General features: G+C 42.9%; 1 protein-coding gene across 4 annotated transcripts; it reads right to left on the bottom strand.

Moving 5' to 3' along the window:
* Nucleotides 1-2,011: 2,011 nt before the first annotated feature.
* On the bottom strand, nucleotides 2,012-22,268 carry LOC111077667 (myc box-dependent-interacting protein 1). 4 transcript variants are annotated; one of them, XM_041594414.1, is made up of 10 exons: nucleotides 21,544-22,268; nucleotides 7,273-7,408; nucleotides 7,000-7,190; nucleotides 6,830-6,934; nucleotides 6,601-6,771; nucleotides 6,432-6,513; nucleotides 6,228-6,353; nucleotides 4,381-5,187; nucleotides 3,347-3,489; nucleotides 2,012-3,206 (listed from the first exon to the last, which is right to left on the bottom strand). In XM_041594414.1, exons 1-10 carry the CDS (start codon nucleotides 21,610-21,612, stop codon nucleotides 3,126-3,128), a joined length of 1,911 nt encoding a protein of 636 aa, XP_041450348.1. In that variant the 5' UTR covers nucleotides 21,613-22,268; the 3' UTR covers nucleotides 2,012-3,125. The 4 variants fall into 4 exon arrangements, with proteins under 4 accessions (XP_041450348.1, XP_041450350.1, XP_041450349.1 ...); XM_041594416.1 differs by having other exon boundaries at nucleotides 4,630-5,127; nucleotides 21,544-22,258; XM_041594415.1 differs by having other exon boundaries at nucleotides 4,630-5,187; nucleotides 21,544-22,257.
* Between the last annotated feature and the right edge of the window lie 526 nt (nucleotides 22,269-22,794).

Genomic DNA, 22,794 nt, shown 5'->3' with positions numbered 1-22,794 from the left:
CAAAAGCATATTTCGTTTAGTTGGTTTGCGGTTTGGAAAACATTTGTTTTAAGGAACGTGTGTAGTTGGTTGATTAATTTTACTGGTGCGTTTGTCCTACAATAAAAATTACTTCTTCTTTGTCTCCCCTCTTCCACGTCTTGACTTGGCGGCTTAATGTAAATTTGATGCTATATAAATGTATATATTAATATTTTTTGTTTTGTGCCTCGCTGTTCTTGTTGTTGTTGTTCTTCTTCTTAAACACCAGTTTGTAAATGCAACAAGGTTTCAACAAATATCCATTTTATGTGCTATTGAAACAGAAAGGTTGTATGACGACGACGACGACGACGAGCTGCACAAAACGGTTAATTCTTTCACACGCAACACTTAATGGCTCCTTTTGTGTTTAATTTTCTGCATACTTTATGCTTCTTGTGTTTGTTTATTTTTCTGTATGCAGTGGAACTGCAGGTGGAATAAGAGTAAGTGTGAGAGTGAGAGAGAGAGAAACGAAACGAAAGAGAGTAAGAACAGAGCAGAAATTATTAGAATGCATTGCCAATCCGAATACCAATCGTCGTATCATATTGGTTAAAGTAAACACAACCGAGAGCTGGACGTTCGACCTCCCACCCATCAGCGCCACCCACAATCGTATCATGCCCTACCCTGCCTTATCGACACCCACAAGGAACGGAACTCATGTCAGGCAGCAGGGGCTGAAATTTTTTCAGACCCGCCGTTTCGAGCCGCGTTTCATATAGTGCTATTCATTTACGTGTCTTCTATATTTTTCCTTTAAATTCTCGTATAAACACTCGAAAACGTTCAATTATCGCCCATCACCACCCCCACGACAGAGTTTTTGCAACATTTTTCGTTTCTTTTTTTTGTGGCGATGGTGTTTTCTGCTGACAAGCAGTGCACTGCAGTGTTGTCACCGCTATATCTGTTTCACTCGCACTCCTTGGAGCGGCGAACTGCTTTATCGGCGAAACGAATACACACAGAGCGACGACGACGGGCGAGGCCAAAAACGAACATGAAAAAATTTTGGTGGAAAAGCAACGCGAAAATTGCTCAATTCGCTCAACAATTGTTTAACATTACTTTTACTAGGCGTTTGCTCAGGCCATTGCACATGCATTTCATCTGAAAGCGCACTTCACAATCGATTTTGGGTTGTTTTTTGGGGCCGACTGGGAATTATAGGTGTCGAGGACTGGAGACCAGGATACGATTCGATTGCTGGTGGCTGGCTGTCGGTGTGTCCACGGATTTTTGGCGAAACTCACAACATATTTGATTTTGCATTGTTCGCTAACGTTGACGCACGACCCGCAGTAACTTTTTTCGCTTGTTTTTCTTGAATTTTCTCAAGTATTTACACTTTTTCCACGAAATCCACACGCAAACTAGGGATCAGCGTGACCGTTTATGGTACTTTAAATACTTTATGGTATTTTTTAATGCCAAATTTGCCAGAAGTATTTTATTTTATCATGGTATATACTGGTATACATGGTATATTTTTATCGTCACGCATTGTATTCTTTCACCATGAAAATTGAACAAGCAGAAGTACAGAGAAGACTAAGAACCCTATCAAATGTTAAAGTGCCGGCTTTTTGAGAGCAAAAGCAAGGCTTGTAAAACAGTAAACTACTTTGAACTACCGTATTTTAAGTTTGTGAAGTAATTTAAATAAAGGAAACAATAGATAAAATAAGAAATATGTTGTAATATGAATTATATAACTTATTTGTTGAAATTAAAAAAAATCTGGAAATTATTTTTTTAAATTAATGGTATTTAAGTGGTGTTTCTCGAAACTGAAATGGTATTAATTTATTTATGGTATTTTTATCGTTATCTACGTGTATAAGCGTCCAGTGTGGCCAGAGATGGGGCAGATGATATAGCAAAATAAAGACTAGCCCCCAGTGCTGCAAAGCGTCTTATCATCAAATGGATGACCAGTGTAAGTAGCGTATTGTATTACCCGCCCACGAGCAAATTCAAATACTTCGTTTAATCTATGTTTTATTTGCATTGCTGTAAATTATTATCATTTGTTCAATATATTCATGCGATAAATAAGTGTTTAAATTAATTAAATAAAATTTAAATAATAACTTTACAGTGTGCACAATTTAAACAATTATTTCGGTTCGGGTCAAACAATTCATTCGATTTACAATCAATTAAAGTAAAATAAAACCTCGAATCGATCTGTTAGTGACTATTGGATTGTTCTCGTGTTATAAAGCTGGCGCTAGTTCGAGTTGGTTTAACAAAAAAAATAATTAAGAAACAATACAATTACAATTTATTATTTGAAAACAATTTTCATTTCCAAATCAAAATCCTGGAGGCACCCGATGTGAATTTCCTTTTACTGGCCTGGCCGTTCACTCCAGATACGCTACACACAATTGACTATAAAAAACTCGTACTACATATTTGCAAAATACACATACAAAATGTTCAGGTTAAGGTTATCCGTTATCCTCCTTTTCCTTCTTCCTTCTTCCTTCATGCTTCTTTTGTTTCTTAATTTTTGTTTAACAATTACTCTTTGCTTTCGAGTGATATGCGTTGAATTTGTGTGTGGGTTTGTTTGTTTGTTTGTTTGCCTTTAACATAATACACATTTTGTTCGCATTAATTATGAGCACAATAGTAGTTTTAACAAATAATATATGTATGTATGTATGTATGTATGTATGTATTTATACGTTGATTTGCTTTGCCGAGACTTAAAACTAGAAAATAAAATTTGAAACATCCTCAAAGTGTGTGTCTGTGTGTGTGTGTGTTGTTTATGCTTCGATTTCCCTTTGTGTGGTGTTCTCTTTAACAATAATAATTAATAATAACTGGAAGCACTGCTCTAATCTAACAATCGAAGGATTGCTAATCGAAAGAATGCGTTTCCACAGAACAAGAATTTTTTAATAATGGGACAAAAACTGACGCAGCGCTTACAAAGAAAGTTTGGCCGAAAGTTTGGATTGGGATTTCCGTTTTGTAGATAATTATTATGGTATAACAAAGTGTTGGGTGGGGTGGAGACTGCTGTTTGTGTGGCTGTTTTGGTGGATTGGTTCTCAGCTGCGGCTCCGCGCGTCCACCTCCGCTCAGATGGGGCGCGTAAAGTTGGCGGGGAAGAGTCCCTTCTCGCTGGTGCCTTCCTTCTGACCCATTAGCCAGCCCTCCTCCTGTAAATTGGCAAGAAAAAACTGCAATCAATAAAGACAAGAAGTGTATCCATCTGCCACAAGCGGGGAGGGGGCAACTAGCTGAAGGACATGACAGGACGAGACGAGACGAGAAGGCAGTTCAACTGCATTAACTTTACCTGATCCTCGGGATCATCGTACTCGATCACGCGAATGGTGTCCCCGATCTCAAAGCTCAGCTCGTCCACATCCTCCTTCACGTAGCCGTAGGTGGCCTTCACCCGGTAGAGCACGCCGGCCGGTAGGTCAGCCGTGTTGGCATCTGTGTGGAAAGAGCAGAGTGTTTTCGGTTCAGCATCCATGCTCAAGTACATCCCGCAAAAGACACACGTCACATCAGTGTACATGAATAATGGTGGCATAGCATACGGTAGCTCTGTTTAGTAGACAAACGCACGCAGCGGAACAACAACAAAGGAGCAAACTTGGCCAAACGTGGTTAGTATTCCTCGTGGAGTTAGTGTTCAGGGGAGGGGGGGATCAGCGCGGGATGAACCAACGATTGAAGCAGCGTACGTGCAAGCGATTAATGGATTGTATGATGGACGGGTGATCGTGAATCGAGTGTGGATGGTGGCTGGTGGCTGGTGGGTGTGGGTGGACCTTGATAAACCAATAATAATAATAATAATAAGAATAGCCTACATACGTGCTGAAGGACACCTGAAACCAGTAGCGTAGCTTACTCCATTTCGCCCAATTAATACGACATTAAAACTAAACCCAAAATGAGAGCAGAGATAAATTTGCAAGCCGAGGAGGGATGAGAACAGAGATGACCGCCAATGTCAACAATGCCAGATGAGTGGTTCGATAGAGCCTGCTAGAGTGGGGATGCCCCTTGCAGCATGCCACACACCAAACATTAAAATACAATACAAAGTGCTCCGATCAACGGGCAACTCTACTGCTTTAGTTGACAACAAAATTAGACAGGCCCGAGTCTGAGCATGAGTCTAAGCCTGAGCAGCCTTAGCTTGGGCAGCATATCCCAGTTAGTTCACTGACCAGACGACACGGCGTAAATCGTACTTATAAGTGGGGGGGATGCAGAGAGATAGTGACAAGATTTACACAGAGAGATTAAGAGATAGAGAGAGCTAGGAGCTAGAGAGACAGTGGACCCAGTGGACTCGTATTGAGGTTTACTTACCATTGGGCACCTCGTAGATACGCTCATCGTCCTCTTCGAACGGATTCTTATTAGCATTATTAACGGTTTGTCTATCAACTAATTGCCTACTGATCTGATTGCTGCCTCTACTTGTACTTGTATTTGTAACTGTATGAGTATCTGTATCTTTATCTTTATCTGTTTCTGTATCTGTATCTGTTGATGTAACTAAGTGCTTGGTGGTAGTAGTAGTGGTTGTTGTGGTGACGCCCATCGCTGTTGCATTACCTAATTTCTTCTTGTTGTGCTCCTCGATTGAGTTGCCGTTATTGGCTGCCGCTTCGGCCGCTGCTTCGGCATTCGTTGTTGTTGTGGGCAGCTCTTTGGGATGTTTGCCGGCACCGCCACTGGCACTGGCACTGGCACTGCTGTTGCTTTCCTTTTCCTTTGCCTGTGCACTGGCACTGCTGGCCGGGGATTGATTGTTGTTGTTTCCATTACCGTTCACCTGGAGGGGTGATGCTGCTTCTGCTGCTGCTGCTCCCTCTTCTGCTGCTGCTGCTGTTTTCTGCTCCGTCTTTGTCACTGTCGTTGTCTGTGTGGTTGTTGTGATCTTTGTGTTGGCATTCGGACTGCTAAGCTCGGCCGTGTCCACTGCTTGGGCGCTGCTTGTGGTGGTCAAACCATTCACTGCATCCGCAGGCGTAGGACTGCTTGGCACTGGACTGCTGCTGCTGTTGCGCTGCTTTAAATTTGGCGGCGGCGACGGCGACTCCGGCGTTGGTTCTGGCGTTGAAGAAATGGAATCAAATCTCGGCTCTTGCTGGGACGAGCTCGTGGAGGTTGCTACATTTGTATAGTTTATATTTATCGTGTTTTGTGTGTGTGTGTGGTTTCATTTTGGTTGGATTTTTACACGTTTGATGTTGTTGTTGTTGTTGAATTGATTTTTGTATTTTGAATGCATTCGATTCGATTGTATTATTTCATTCAGTTGGTGTGGTATTTTTGTTTTTTTTTTTTGTGGTTAGAGAGAGGAGAGCATCATTCCAAACAAAAGATCAAATAAAAAGAGAGAAAATAAATCAAATATAACTCAGGACATGCAGGTTAAAGGGCGTTAAAGGAGAGCTCCATTTCGACAAGAACATGCAACAAGCATTCCATTTGACCACAGTCCGCAGCCTGGGCCAGTCCACATAAACATCCATACATATGTACATACATATGTACTATCATATACCATCATTATTCTGCTCTCGGATCCATTGGGGGGGGAGATTGGGGCACCTTAAGGGTATAGTATTTATATGTATATGGTATAGATAGATTAGGTCTAGCCCAGGCCGCCGTTGCCAACAATTTTGTTTGTATTTACAATCGCGAGATCGTCTACAAATGGAATGTTCTCGCAATGCCAAAAGGTTTTTTTTTTTTAGTTTAAAACTCAACGAAAAAGTTAACCGAATTAGTTGCCAATCAATTTGAAACAAAGTCTAAACAAATTAATCTTATAAATTGCCAAAAACTACTGCGAAATCATCATTCATGGACATATTTAGATACAGTGCGGGGTAGGGTATACAGATATTCGTTCTATATGTTGTGTATGATATTGAGCTCTGTTTAAAGTTCAACTTTAATGCAATGAGATTTGTTGTTGTACAGTTTCGAGCAATTTATAATAATTATTTGTTCGTTTCAGCAAAAGGAAAAAGAATAACGAAAAGGGTAAAGTAAAAGTAAAAGTAAAAGTGGAAAGCAAAGAAACAAACATAATTCAATAAGTAACAGAGAATAATTAAGGATCAGGGGGATAGACATAGAGACAGAGCGGGAGTGGGAGAACACCCCTCGAGGTGGGGGGGTGGGGGGTGTGGACTTACGGCTGTTCGCCAGACTGGAGCCCCCATTGGTGGTAATTTGATTCTGGTAGTTGGTGCTGTTGATGCTGGCATTGTTCAGCTTGTTCACCGGCGACTGCACTGGACTCGACGTCTTGATGGCATTGCCTGTGTGAGTTAAGGAGTTAACGAATCAGACAACAGTCAGCCAGCCAGCAATGGGGCGGTACATGGGGTACAACTTACTTGTTTGTTTGCGCAGCGTGTTAGAGCCGCGCTGCGATTCTGTGGCCAGTTTGTCAACAATCGCCTCCAGTTCCGAGTATATCTGTAGAGTTAAAACACACACACACACACACACACACACACAGATTAAAGTATTTTTATGGGTATTTTATGTGGCTCTGGGACGCACCTTGGACGTTTCGTTGTGGAAGACCTGCTCGGTGGCAAAGAGCGTCTGCAAGTTGGTCACCAGAAACAGTATTCGCGAGTCGTACAGGGCAGGCAGCTCGTCGTGCAGTTCCGTATTGAGGATCTCGTAGGTGCGTCGGGCCTCCTCCAGCTGTTCGCGTCCCTTGGTCAGCTAATGAACAGAATTTTAGCAAAGATCACGCACTGGACGAGGATCGGCCTCTACCCACCTTGACGTCGTCTTTGCGTTTGTTGGCATTGGCCTGGAGATTTTGGAACGAATGGCGCTGGCCATCGTAGTCAATCAGCTTTCGGTTGCGCTTCTCAACTTTTTTCTGCAACGAACGCAATGTACATATTATGATCATTAAAGTTGAGAAAAGTTCCTGCGGGGCTTTACCTTCATTTCGGGAAACTGTCCGGTGTATGTATTGAGTGGTATGAGCACTTGGTCCCCCAGTTTATGTGCAAAGTCCGCCCACAAGCTCTCCGAGGCGCCTGTCTGTGCTTGCAGGGCTTCGTAGCCGCTCCACTGTGGCTCGTAGATCTCGCACACGGCATCCATCAGGGACTTGGAGGCGGTTTGTGCAGCTGTCGCAATAGATAAGATACAAGATACAAGATTGTATATGAAAAAACACAGAGTCTGTGTGTCCAATGGGATGTGTCTTACCGCGAACACATCTTATATAATTGTTGAATTCCTTCTGTAATCTGTTGGCACTCGTTTGTTGGCGATTGAAGTTGTTCAAGTGATCGTCGAAGATTTCGTCTGCAGTCCGATCCACTTTTCCCAAGTTTTGTAGAATCTGTAGCGAGGGATAACAAGAAAAGAGATTTTTGTGAGAAGAATTTCAGAATTACAGAATTACCAAATTTCGAAAGTGAATAGAGGCGCGGCCAAACTCTTAGATTCGATTTAAAAGGCTTTTCCTCGAAGCAAACTTATCAAGCAGTTTACTGTACCGGTAGAAAAGCAGTCCAGATAAGCAGTCAAATTTCTATGCCAATTTCCTCTGTCTAAATTATTGGGCAAAGGCTCAAGCTCTGGCTCTTTGGGGGTTCTGAGAAAATATAGAAAATTCGCTAAATCTGTTGGCACCTGCAGATCCGCTCGGCCCATCTAAGCATCTGGCTTAAATGTGGTCAAAGTCTGTGCGAATGCTGCCTGTCAACGCCATTTGGGTTAAGAACCTACTTTTGAGTGTAGTTTCGCCTGAACTCTCCGGACTGGCAGCCTCCGGTCAATTTGTGGCACTTATCCATGGTATGGCAACCCGTTAATGGCTTTTCGACGAGCAATTAAAAAACACAACGAACAAAAAAAAAAACCAGAACGGAAAACTGTGTGAAAACAGAAACAAATTGGGGGTAGCGGAGGGGGTGGGGGCCCAGCAAGAGCTGGGGCAATGGAATGCCTATAGAAGTTGACACAGCCTTGTAACAGTTTTGTCTGTCATTACAGCATCTCGCCCACGCTGCCAGCAACAGACACAGACACAGACACAGAGGGAGAGGGAGTGAGAGAAAAGAGAGAAAGAGAGATGGGTACATTGTCACGCCTGGCCATCTGTGCGTATACGCAATGAATAACCAAATGAGATACCCGAGCGATAAGCAGCCACAGAAACTGCTCTATTTGCGAAGATCCAACAAATGTGGCCAAATATTTGCGGCCAGAGCAACAGGCCCGCCCTATCTAAGCTGGCCCCGCACAGATAACACAGTTGGCTAATTGAATTTGGCGCAACGCTCATCAGCAGAAAGAGACAGAGAGAGAGAGAGAGAGAGAGAGAGAGCGGGAGACATAGATAATAAGCTACTTCCCATATCGTACTCTGTAGAGACTATATTCGAGTACTCGTTCGTTTTATACGAAATCGCAGCAAGCCACAAAACACTCGGAAGTTTTTTTTGCCACACGGAGGGAACTTCCTCTGGCAGGGAGGGAGGGAGGTAATTTCGGTTTGTTGGCCACTCCACTCGTTTGAGCCCCGTTATGCGGTATGACTGATTGTCAAATGAGTCGCACCATGTGGCACGCATACGGAATTGGCCAAGATGGGAATAAATACATTCACACTTATGTTTGTATGCCCGAAGACCATGGAATGCCCTAACCGCACGTATCTTATCTAACAAAATTTTCATTTTCAATTACATTGGAGGAAATAGGGGTTTAGTAAAACTGGCAGACGCTTGAAAAAATGATATGCATGAAAGTCAGAATCAAAGCTGAAGGGTTCAAATGTTCAAAATGTACCCATTTAGGTACAGTTTCCATAACATATTCCACGACTGCTTGCACTTATTATACTGCTTGTCTAATGAACTACTTTCATCACAGTTCTTGCACTGCTTGCAGTTCTAATGCCGCTTGGCTCTCCTCTGCTCTGCCTGATGAACCAGTTAAAGTTCTCCTCTGCTGCCCAAGAGTATTTCAAGCAAGTGCAGCTCCACCCGAATGAACCTTTTATGGCCAACACACACACACACGCACACGCACACACCTGTAGCTATACCTGTGGCTATGGCTATGACTATGGGCTGAAGCAACAAACTTGTTGCCGTCTCAAGACATTTTAATGACCATTTTCGTAACTGAAACCAAACGGTCTCTCGTCTTTCGTCTGCGATCTCTGGTTAAGGCTTTTATTTACTTCACTTCCTTAGTTGGTTCGATCTCTGTAACTGAACTGTGTGAGTGGAAGTGGAAACGAGAGACGACTCCCTTGTGGGTGTGGGTGTGGGTGTGTGTGTGGGTTATCCAATGATCCGTTCAATGCAAAGGCCATACGAGTATTATCATATCAAAAGTTATCATCATTTGCTGGATACCCCACAGATATGGAATATTCGTGGTTGTTGCCAAGGCGGGGGGAATCTAATCAGAGGAGCGCAAAGAAAAAGGCTACGGCTGCTACCACAAGGACACAGTGCGTTGTCCGACCGACCACTTCCGTTTTGGTATTTCTTCTCACTTTTTTTGGGGCAATTCGCCCGCCCCATGTGTAATGTCTGTCGCAGTTTGCGTCACCGAATTCTATATCTACATATATTAGATATGTATATAAAGAGAGGGCAAACGAGGAGACAAGGTGTGTTTGTATATGTAGAACGAATGTCTCTGTCTGCCTTTTGCATATTTTGTCATTTATTTAAAAACTGACGTTGTTGCTCTTCCCCATCCCCATCCCCATCTCCATCTCTCTCTCTATTGCTCTCTCTCTCTCTATATTGCTGGGCATTCTCTTGCCAAAACTCATAGATCTATATATAATATGTATACATATATTCCACATACTTTTAGTATTCACAGATCTCTAACCACGCATACGGCATGTGCGTAGAGGCCTGTCCAGAGAGGGGATCCGACTTTGTTTTTGTTGATGGGGAAATGTCAAACCAGAGAAGGTTGGAAAAGTCATCAATTTATACCAAAAGATTTGATTGAGTTGGCCCCACCGCAAGCCCCGCCCCGCCCCTCCCAGTGCCTGCCTGTGGCTAAACGTGGGCTAAACTTTTGGTCTCTTCGCTGGCACCAGTCTTGCCACAGGTCGGTCGGTGGCGGAACGACCTCGGCAAGAGTGGAAAAATCTCTGATTTTGGTTATACTGCAGCAATGGACGTAGGATGTGGGTTGGCTGGATCGATGACAACATCGCACAGCGATGTCTCTGTGCAACGGAACGAATTTGGATGGGATTCGAACGCTACAGAATGGAGAAGCAAACTCCATTCTGCACTCAGTCGGGGCGGGGGGGAATGGAATCGACATTCACATCCACATCGACAGCAATCTAATGAAATGAAACGGCGGAACGTTCAGCCAAGTGCAAATAAAAAGTGCACTAAGTAGGGGGGGGAGGGACTACAGGAGAGTGGGGGGTAGTGGGTAGTGGGGGGGAGGGGGGCTTTTGGCCATAAGCAGACGTTGGCCCAGTTTTGCAAAGAATGCAACACAAGCACACAGCACAGTGGCAAGCAGGCAGGCAGGCAGGCAGCAAGTTGCAAGAGAATCAGAAAAATCATGTGCAATGTGCAACGTGCAACAAGTCGCAATGCCACAGCTCGAACTGGGGAATACCTCTTAATCATTCAACTTTTATTTGCAAAGTTTTTCAATCGGTTATACCTTCATTCATTCATTCATAGCATCACTCAATTCTCATTCACATTCTTTGATTTTTTGCAACATTTTTTTTATCTGTAGATTATTTCTCTACGCTATTCATTCCGTGACTCTGCTGATTGCTATCCTCATTTCATCATTTCTTCATTGATTCATTCGGGTTCATTCATTCTTTCAGACACTGCAGAGGCTCTTCCTCCTGCTTTTCAGTCTTTTCTTTATTCAATATTCCCTCTTTCTGTGGAGTGGAAGCTGGGGAAGAAAAGCCACAGAAAAGGGTACAAATATCTCTGAATACATCCGCAGTCATATGTACAATATACTACATAGATACACATACTACTACATAGACATGCATACATACATATGTACACATCTTTGTACATTGTCCACTTATACCAAGAACAAATACAACAGACAATGAAAAATAAATTAGAAAAAAAAATCACAAGAGAAAAACTTGTAGAAATTGGCATGAATAATGCGCTAGCCCCCGCGGCCGCTAGAGATAGAGAGAGAGTGCCAGAGAGAAATGTGGAAATGTGCCATGACACAGACTGGTAAGACGATGAAGGGAGGGGCAGGGGAATAGAAGGGCGGGCAGGAGGGGCAACAGACTTTTTAGCCGGTCCGGTTCGGTCCGGGCCGGGCCGGGCCAAGCCGTGGCCAGCAGGCAGACACCTCTCTCTCTCTCTCTCTCTCTCTCGCTCTGCACAGTGTACTTATAAGTATCTGTGCATCTGTAGCTGTATCTGTATCTATGCACACGTGTATCTATGCCTGTGTGCAGCCTAACATATTACCACAAAAGTACATTTTTCTTTGCATTATTATTATTATTATTATTATTATTGTTGTTATTACCCCCAACTTGTTGCCCTGTTTTGCTCTTAGCCGGTGGGTGCCCATTGAGTCGATCATGATGCTGATGCTGATGCTGACAGCAAGAAATTATCATTGCTGTGAAGCCAACAAACCGGTTCGACACCTTGCCCACAGACTCCGAAACCCACAGAAACCCCAGCAGCAGAGAGATGGAGACATATAGAGAGAGAGAGAGAGAGACCCCACCTACAGTCAAGTGTCATGTGACAGCAATAGCTATGGAAACAGCAACAGAGCAACAGCAACAGGCCATGGTATAGATCTCTCACATATCGTTATGTTAATTGTCATTAATAATCATTTCAAGAGACTGTTGGAGTCAGTTTTGAACTGAAGTTGAAATGGAAATGGAAATTGAAATGCAATAAATCGAATTCCATTTCAATCGGTTATTTGGATTGCGTAAGAGATCGATAAGCGATATATTAATATCATTCCCCCTACCCTACCCGCCACCATTTTGCATAATCTCTTTTCAGGTCTCTTCCTACTTCTCTCCTTCTTCGCCTTCGCCTTCGCCTTCCACTTCTCCTTCTATTTTGTGGGCTGCCTTTTGGCTGCTTTCTTCGAGTGGAAAGTGAAACTCGTTTGTAGAAAGTTCGTATCAGACATGCAGCAAACTAAGTAGAAGAAAACGAAGATGGTAGCCATAGAAAAATAAATATTTATCCTACACATGCATATCTAGTAAATACATCAAACATACATATCTTGGATGTTTTTACAGCAGCCTATCCCCAGTCATGTGAAAGGCTAACCCATCCATCAATTAGCACATTCCAAATTTTCGCTAGATTCTAGCCGAAAGCCAGCGCCGAGTCCGAAGTCTCAGTCGGGCAGAGAAATCAATACCGAAAATAAAACCGGTTTACGGAATTCTTTCCTATCCGCTGATTGATAAACATTTCTCATCCGAATGGATACTCCTATCGGAGCACCATTTGAGATGTATATTTTTTGATGCATCGAATGGCTGCATGTAAATGGCACTCAAATTGAACATTTTATGCTAATTGCATTCGTCGGGTTCGTCCAGAGAGACGCCGCAGTCCCAGTCCCAGTCCCAGCCCCAGTCCCATCCGCTGGCACTTTCGTTTTGGCCATTGAATGGAAAAACATTTTCGCTGAACCCCAGCCAAAACATTTACTCTCGTAGGAATAAATAGAAAACAGAAAACAGAAAACATTCCAAAGCAAATTGCAAGCGGAATACAAATACGAATCGAAATGGAAATGGCTTCCATAGACAGTCAACAAATGCAATCAAACCAACAGCAGAAAAAGGGCCAATTGTATTAGCCCCATGTGCAGGCCGAAATATATTTTAGAAAATCATGAAAGATGCAGAAAATTCTCTGTGGAATCTGGGCAAATCCAAGATATAGAGGGAAGAAGGCTGTGTTGATTCTAATTCAAAATATATCTGCTTCATAATGAAGCAAAAGAGACGGTTCCTTCTGCCAGAGATGACCGGATTCATTGAAGAGTGTGATCTCGGTGCACACAGGTTGTTCTTTTATTTATTTTATTAAGTATCCAAAATATTACTGAAAACAAAAAGAGCTTCCGCTGAGCACGCATCTGGCGTCAGATATACTCGTATATCTGCGGCTCTGTCTCCGTCTCTGTCCAGTTGTGTATCTCGTAGATGCTCTTGTCTAGCTCCAGACGAAAGCCCAAACGAACCTAACTATTGTTGTCGCCTCAGCAGCTTTTCAGATTATTGCATGGCGACAGGTTTTTTATTTAATTTTGTTTTGTTTTTTTTTTCGTTGTTGTTGCTGTGAATTGTTTTTAAGCGTTTTTTGTTGTGGATATGGCTGTGTGTGTGTGTCTCTGTGTGTGTGAGTATCTGTGTGGCTTATTATCTGCTTATGTAATTTTGAGAATTTTTTTCATCGCTTTAGCTTTTGACCAGACGAGGGGAATTTCTCATTGAGCGGATCACGTCTTCCAAAGTTTAGTTTTTGCGCATGGAATAATGGAGATATACTATACATACATATATCTAGTATCTGGTGTGTATTTGGATGTACATTAAGTAAATGAATTTCGCGATGCTAACTACATTCTAGACGGAATAAATCATTTCTCAGAGAACTCTACAACTGATTATTTAGACCAAACAAAAGAATGTATCTTGAATAGATGCCGCTCTCGAAGACCATTCGTTTGCCTTCAACTTTGGCGGGGCAGATAGTTTTTGTCTGTGGGTTATATAAAGTCTGTGGGGCATTTGTATTATTGTGTCCATGCTAATCAATCACAAGCTATTGAGAAATTATGCATACAGAATCGGCTGTATGGGCAGTGGAAAATGTTCTCGTAAGTCAAATTATATTTGTGAATGCGGTCAAGTCATGAGCTCATACTTAGCACTAGCCAAAGTATCTACGCCGTCTGTAGTTACAATAGTATCTGTCTCTACATCAGTCTCTGTATCTGTATCTGTATCTGTTTAGCATTGAAGCGCAAAGTGAACTCATTCAAGTGTTTGCCACTTATCAGAGATCATTCAACAAAGATTGAAGACCCAGAGACAGGACAGGCGGGGGCACGTGATTTGCATGGAAAACTATAGACCACAGATAACCAAATAAAAACAAATACATACGAGTATGTATGTACGAGCATCAAGAGCTGAAAACACTGTAATTATTGGCACGTGACGAATGTAATAATGTCCAGGCCGCACGTTGGCCCATCATCAAACAGATCGTTAACGAATCTCAGCCAAAAAAAAAAAAAAACCACTCGGCCATGGAAAATGGGTCAAGAGCAGTGGAAAAACGAAAAACCCACTGGAAACTCCACAATTCATCACACATTTAAATCATTGGTTACTGTTGGTCTATTTCAGCCGTGGGGTAGGCCCTTTGCCCTTAGCAGCGAACAGATTGATTCTCTTTTGCAGCATTCGCTTGTGTTGGTCGAGTCGTGCATCCATGTGGCAGCGATGGTAGCAAGAACCTGTCCACTGCTCAAATATATATCGCCTTAATAGCTTTATTCCCATTTTTTGGCAGCTTATCAGAATCGCGTTTGGCTAATCAGATATGATAATGGTTCATTGCATAACATGGTCACGGTTAAGCCACACCCGTCCGTTCCCTTTCTATTCCCCCGTTGCTCCAATTGGAGTGGTGTGATAATGAGAGACGGGGTAGAGGTAGAGGTAGTGGTAGTGGTAGGGGGCGGGGGCTTGCCATATTCCATTACAGGGAACCAAAGACGGAATGTGGACGGAATGCTTATCAGTCGGAATGAATTCTTTATACAGTAATAAGCAAATCTCAATGATAAGGGAATGAGTTTTTTTTGTTTTTTGTTTTTTGTTTTTAGTTTTTATTTCGGGTTCCGCAATCAAATTGAAATATAACGTATACGTCATGTTGGCACAGCCTAAAATTAGCCATCCGTAGGGTCGTCGAAACATGGAAACTCGCTTTATTTTCTGTGTATAAAATTATTTCCCGCCCCATTTCCAATCCCAGAAGAGAAGGGGAACACGCATCGCTGGAGATTGACAATATTTGTGCGCAGCTCTGCAGCACTCCACTCGCATCTCGCATCTCGCATCTGCAGCTTTTGCTCGATTTCGCAATGGCAAATACGAGTATGCGCGAGTCAGTGAACTGCTTTTAATTGCAAATGCACGCCGCCAGCTGCCCATGGACTGAAAAAATAAATCACATTACGGCAAAATACATATTTACAAAACGAATAACATCGAAATTTTCCAGTTGATTGAGGCTCGAAACGGTTTGCAGCCAATTGGCAAATCCATTGAGGGTTTCAGAGGAAACTGCACCTGACACAAACTAAACCAGAATGCGAGACAAGATGTGGAAACGTCAGAAACGCACGAGATTACCATTGGATTGCCCCCATTGCACAAGCGAAAAGTGCAAAAGAGAATGCCCGAGAATCCAAGAAAACAAAATACATGCAGTGTGCATGACTCGAGTCTCTTCGCTGGATTATTGGATACATTTCGAGGTGGATTCCATTAGCACACCACCAATGGGCTCAATTATTTCATTTATGTTTGGCTGCAATTTCATTTGCTGATCTCGCGGCTATTTTCATGCGAATTGCTGCGCCTAATGCACAATCAATTGCCCCGAAATGGCGTACAATCTTCAGAGATTAAAGATTCCGACAAATTGCACAGCATTTAAGATGGAAGGCCTCCGCCACACAGTAACCACAGAAACCACTTGAGCGAGCGGCGCGGCGGTGCACAAATTATGCAACTGACATTGAAAACAGTCAAACAGAGATAGGTCTTACCTCTGGCCCCCTTTTTTGTGGCGTGTAAATCTCATTGAAATTAACTACTTTCCCCCCCCTCCACCGTCAACCCTTGCCTGTACCTCTCACCCTCTGTGCATTGCATAAAGCGGTGCCAGAGCAGAGCAGAGCAGAGCGGAGCTCAGGGAAAATTGTTCATAACCTCGATATAAGTGGAGGGAAATCATCTGCGAATGCATTTGAGGCTTTGAGGCTTTGAGGCTTTACAGCGGGTGGCAGAGGTAACGGAGGGTGCAGTGTGGCGGTGCAGTATGGGGCATCCAACAATTGTCCCTGATTGGGCAACAACAGCAGCAGGCAGCAGGCAGCATCGAGCCACAAAAAAAAAACGCGAAGGTTGCCAAACAAGCGGCACAATTGCACGAGTACGGCTGCTGGCAGAAAGATGAAATGTGCTGCAGGTGCCATAGCCATAGCGCCCACCCCACCGCCCATGCCTCACCCGTCGCATCGGATGCAAATTTTAAACTATGCTAATTCCTATACTAATACATAGGAGCGTAACCAGCGCACAGTTTAATCAGAATGCACCAAATAAAAGATGGAGACGCCAGTCAGCTCCAGCAAACGAATCTGTAGATACACTTTCTATGGCACTCTATGGCAAAAGTTTGTGCCAATTAAGTTGCCAGTTCTGTTCAAGTTTAGAGGGCACAAAGATGGGGCATACACGGATCTTGCACATAAATTTTATTGTTTGGTACATGGACCAAAAGATATTCCTTCCCGTTTGCCAACTGTGGATGCGACACACCCAAAATGATGTAAATGAAAACGGAATAATTCATCTAAAAATGCATCAATATTTGCGTAACATTCGGCTGCCTTTTAGCTTTGTTTTTGGTGGAAGTTTGAGTAAAAGAAAGTTTTCCAGCGACTCAATTAGCTGGAGGGTGGCTGCCTGGCTGCATTTCCATTTAAACGAGTATCTAAATTTAAATATTATATGCATAAATTATAATTTACTGCTTGCGTAAGCTGAAGCGCAGTTTAAGCGCGAAACCTGTTTTCTATCTACCTAAAACAACAGTAATAATAAAAAAAAAAAGGCAACACTTTCGCACGGAACAGGCACAGGGGACAGGGGACAGGGGACAGAGGACAGGGTGTGCTCATGCCCCCGAGAGTGGCGTCATTTTGTTGTTGCTGCAGTTCAAAGTAGAACAACAACAACAGATCGCGTGTGCAGTCCTCTGTATCTGTTTGGGGATCTGTTTTCGGATCTGTTCGGGACTGGGACTGCGACTGCGACTGGGACTGCACTGCGACTGGGGACTGCATCTTTTGTTCTGGCCGAGTTTTCTCTTTTCCCGCCCGGCATTACTTCCGCATGCAGGCAACGCCACGAATCTGATACTTGCACCGAAACGTTGCACCCATGACAGACACACTGTTACCCCGGCCGGAGATGCGATGCGATGCGAAGCTCATGTCTCAGGCACTCAAGTGGATCCGACACCAGTGCAACCAAAACAGGTGCATGCAAACACCCAGATTCGCCCAGATTCCGATTATTCAGCTAGAAAAGAGCCGCATATTCGTCTTATTCACTTCTCATATGAATAAAAGTCACAGCGCCAGCATATTCATGAATAATCAACACAGAATATCAGAGTGAATAATCCACTAGCCAACAAGCAAACCTCAAAATGTGTGAGATGCTTCTAGGTATTGCTCGGGGGATTTCCTAAACATCTCGCTGGAATCTCTCTCGAAGTTTTCTTCAGCTACAAAGTATATGTATACATACATACATATATCCCCAAACAATAGTAAACAATATTGTACATAAACACTTGCAATTCATAAGTTTACAAACTTACTCAAGAGTCGCAGGTATAGGTTTTATGGGAGTACCTTAGCACACTCCGAATAATCTCCTGCGCTTGATTCCACAAGGTGAATCCCATTCATTCCCATTCCCATTCGCATTCGGCGTGTGAATGTTTTTGTTCAAATTCTGATTAGCAAATCGTGTGCCCCCGACTACGAATGTGTCGAGTGAGTGAGCTAATAAAAAAAAAAAATTACCTATACGTTCCATTATATTGGTAGAAGTGTTTTCGATGTGCGTTCGTTTGGACTCTAGTCATCGACATCGACACAGTAATTGACCTTGCGCATTTTCACGCGCCTCATAGACACAAACACACACACACACACACACTCGCACGCACAACACTCACAAATTTTCCAAAAGTTTGCTTTCCTTTCTACGTGTGTGTTTTGTTATTTTTTGTTTTGTATTTTGGTGCTAAGAGAGCCTACAAAATATATCAGAACTTGGCAAAAGGTGAGAGAGGGTCAAGAAGCTGCGCTGGGATTCATTTTCCAGACGAACACTTGAACTTCACACCCAATGGAGTGTCATCCATTCTCTCTCTCATTGCTCTCTCTCTCTCTTTGCTCTATCTGGACAATTGTGCATTAATGAAGCAATATCTCGAGCTAAAGTGAAGTAATTCCAATTGTTATACAATCAAAAGTGACATAAAAGACATATTGCCTCGCTCTTCACTTTCGCAGTCTGCCTCTTGGTAATTTCAATAATTGAACACTTTTTTTTTTTTTTTTTTTTTTAAATAAGCTTTTGAATTGATTTCACAATCACATTATTATACTACGAGTATAGCTGTATCTCTGTGTATGTATGTCTCTTTTTGCCGCTTGCATTGCGTCGTCTGCTCTCTGCTCGATTGAATAAAGCTTAGTAAGCGATCTGTCTGTGCTGCACGCCCCCCTTTTCGGAGTGGCTCAGTGGCGGGGCGTAGACCGTACTGATAATTATTCGCGCCCCAGCACCAGCCACCAGCAACCAGCTCCAGCTCCGGTTCACATATTGTTTATCTGAAACATTAGAACGTCTCTCCGCGCACACTCAAAATGCAGTGTCAGGTGTGTGCGAGTTTTTTTTTTTATTTCGTTTTTGTTGCATTGCCCTCTTGAAGTCTGCCGCAAAATACGAATATTTCCGAGTATTGTCTGGTCAAGTTTGATTATTTTCCTGCGAATCTTTGCGGTTTAGAGTTACGCAGCACGGACGTATTATTGCACGGTTTTAAAATACACAATTACGAGGAATAAACAAAAACAGAGTAAATAAACTGCTTATTATTTATAATCGTTAGTGAGGAAAATTATACTGCTTTAAGGATTAATTTACTGCTTAATACAGGCACATTTATTAGCAATGACCACACCAAGCAGTTCCCTTGCTGTCGCATACGAACAGCTTGCTCTACTTCTTTCAGGATTAATGCACTGATTTCGCAGACAACTGCTTGTAAATTGCTTGCACAAACTGCAGTTGCTTTTATTTAACAATTAATAACGATATTTAGATGTTTAGAAAGGAGACAACAACAGCTACAACTACTCTTTTATGGCCCAAATTCTATATTTATCTGCAAGAATTCCACTAATTGCAAGTTAACAACGAAATTCGCATTGAAATCTGTGTATAAATAAAGCAGGCGAAGGAAAACAAATGACATTTAGTGGGGAATGCCACAAGAAGAGAAGTTCAACAAGCAAGAGGCAAGTTTGAGTTTCTGCATGGGGATCCGTTCGGTTCGGATCGAAGATGCCAATAAAATGTCAATCGTTGAGACATTCGGCTAGATATTTAGATGCAGAGGAAAGGGATGGGGGGGAACTGAGAACGAAAGAGCAATTTTTGGCAGCTGTTCCGTGCGGTGCCACCGCCGCTTAAAAATAGCCAAAGAGCGAGCTAATGGCTGAAGCTAGAGAAGCAGTGCGGGCGAAATGTTGTGTTGTATTTGTCTCTTGTTTTTTTGCAAAATAGAAAAACTAAAGAAAAGTATGCATAGAGTTATAAAACAAAAGCCAACACACACACAGAGTAAAAGAGTGCGTCGCGTCTATTTAAAGATTGACTGCCAGGAGGAAAAGCGACATTTTCACGCGGCTGGGATGGTGACTGTGCTGGTGCTGGTGCTGATGCTGATGCCGGGGGAAAAGCCAACAGTTGTTGAGGCATGGCATCCAAACGCACCTCAAATAAATATCTATCTAGGCATCGCCATCTCTAAGTGTGTTTGTGTGTGTGTGTGTGTGTGTGTGTGTGCTTGACAAGTTTTCTCTAAAACAATTTTCGTGCTCATCTCGATGTGAAAAATCACACAGCACATGAAATTTTCCGAAAATTGAGCACACACCATGCGAAATAATAGAGCAGCAGCAGCAGCAGCCCAGAGAACAAGAACGGGATTTGTTATAAAAATAATTTCCCATTTGAGCGTAAATTATGAAATTTTACTAAAAGAAAATGTGCAGAGAATATCAGCAAGTGAATTTCATCGATTGCAATCAATTTGCAATAAGGAGAAACAACGAGAAACAGAGACAAAGAGGGAGAGAGAGAAATCTAAATCGGTTACTTTAAAAATATCTCTATTCTCTAGATGACATTTAGCTGGGGAATGTTTCGGTTCCAAGTTTAATGACCAACACGAGCCATCCATCGCAATAGATCGCATCCCAACAACAACAACAACAACAACAACAATAACAACAAAAAGCACACAGAAGAAGCAGAGGAAATATCAACGAACTTTGAAGATCCCATCCCATCCACTCTAAATGCCAGCATCTCGCACAGACACATCCGTAGCGTAGAGCAGCAGCATTTCTCACCGCTAGATTACAACATTTTTCAGACCTCAAACACCAGACCCAAAAACCCCAACACCAACCAGCTCGAACATCTCTGGACTCTGGCAGCCGCTGTGGTAGTGTGGAATGCGCTGAAGCCGGGGCTGGGGCTGGGGCTGGAGCTGGCATCTAAACTTGTTTGGCACAAAACCCATCGAGTGGGTCAGCTTTTACACATTGTTTGGGCTCTGTCTCCTCTGGTTTTCCTCCACTTTTTATTGACATTTCGCTGGTTCGAACCCAACCGAACCGAACCTCCACGAAACGAATATAATAATAACAAAAACTACAAAAACTTTCACTTGTACGCATCTTGCGGGCAAGATGAAACAGAGTCCAAGTCCACAGGCAGAAAATCAGTAAAGTAACCGCGCAACAATCGCACCTCATGAATGGATTCGATGGGATTGGATTGGATTGGAAGGGAGTACTTAAGATGAAAATCAGAAATCAGAAAACTGGAATCGGATATTAAACAGATTGGACTGGGTCCCACGACAGGTGTCTGATGATTCTCCCCGCTGCCAGCTACAGTGAAAGCTCCCTCTGCAGTTCCCACTACTAATAGAAGGTATTTCCCCCCCGCCTTGTAGAGGTTTTTGCCTAATTTCTTTTGGCAGAGATCTGAATGGAATGACTGGAAATCGATGGAGAAGCCCTGCCTGCTGCACGCCTGTGTGTGTGTGTTGTTGACCCAGCTAGGAACTGGGGCAGGGACATGGCTTTAGCTTTGGCTGGAATGTAGTAAATATGACGAGGATAACACGCGGGGGTGAGGAACAGCAGTTGCGTGTAGGCGTGGCCAAATGCGAGTGCTACCTAACCCCCCACCCACCCCCATGCGTGGGCATTGGTGCGCCGTATGCCACCTGCAACTGCAATTGCAACTGCATCTGCAGCTGTGAGCTGCCCCCCAAAGGGCCATTTCTTTGCACTCACCTTCTCCTTGGCACGTCCAGCGTGTTTTTGAACAGATTTGGCCAGCATGATGCCTTTATTCTCGGACATTCAGTGTGTGATAGAGTTGATGGGATTTTTTTTTAAATTTATAATTAGATGGATTTTAGATATATTTATATGCACTGGCCTGGCTAGAGAATTTCCTACTATTGGCACACCAGCGGCCGGGCACACACGTTAAAAATGATAACTTTAAATGCACAGTGAACACCCAACAACGACGACGACGACGACAGCAGATTTCCTGTTTCTGCTGTATTAACAATAAACGAGCCAATCGCGCGCCACACACTTGTTAAGCCGAAATATATTTTCGCCTTGCTGGCTTCTGCTATTTTTATGCAGTTTCAGACGGACGCGTCGAATTTATGCAGATTTTTCGAAAAACAAATGGCACGTAGACGTAGGCGACGAGTGTGTACGCGATGGAAGGCGGCGACGAACGAATCTTTCAAACCTGACGCTGCTGCAGACGGAACGGGACTCCCAGAGCGGCAGTAGTCGACAGATTCACTTGGCTCCAAAACTACGACGACAATGAGTGTGGGGCCCCTAGTTGGGGCCACAGAGAGGACGGAGAGAAAGAGCGCCACAAATACCGTTTTCCTCTCTTGCTCTCACACGATCCGCTATTTTTCTTTTAGGCGGGGCTTGGTGGTGGTTTAGATTGTCGCAATTTATTTGGCTTATTGTTAGTTATTCAATTGCATTGTATATAGATCAAGACAGATAGTGCCATGCTTTTATTAACCGTTTAAATTGATTTAAATAATAATAAAAAATAACAAATATTCAATAACATTGTAGTGGCCCCGCCAACTTGCCTTAAATATAGATTTTCAGTCAAAAAATAAGTTGGCATTCCTTCAGGGCTGCAATTACATTATAAATTCATGGAATCGAATTCAAACATATTTTTAAACTAAAACTCATTATTCGATTGCTAAAAATAAATAAAAGCTATTTGAAATAGATATAATCTAAGAACTGTATACGTGAAGAGCGTTTCTGAATCCCATAAGCAATTCAGTTGGTATTTTTATATTTTGCGGTAATCCGGGATGGAGTTTCAAAGGTATTTACGCGAGCCACGGGCATACTGTACACAAATCAAGAGTAGTTTATAATATACAAATACCCTGTAACACTTTTCTGGATATTTTGTATCGATACTCCCATACAAAGGTTCCTTCTCTTTTCGTGTTCAGAGCTATTCGCACGAATATAGTG

The sequence above is a fragment of the Drosophila obscura genome, unplaced genomic scaffold (genome assembly GCF_018151105.1).
Source record: "Drosophila obscura isolate BZ-5 IFL unplaced genomic scaffold, ASM1815110v1 contig_25, whole genome shotgun sequence".
NCBI lineage: Eukaryota > Metazoa > Arthropoda > Insecta > Diptera > Drosophilidae > Drosophila > Drosophila obscura.
The sequence above is the reverse complement of the archived record's forward strand: the minus strand, read 5'-3'. Positions and strand labels throughout refer to the sequence as shown.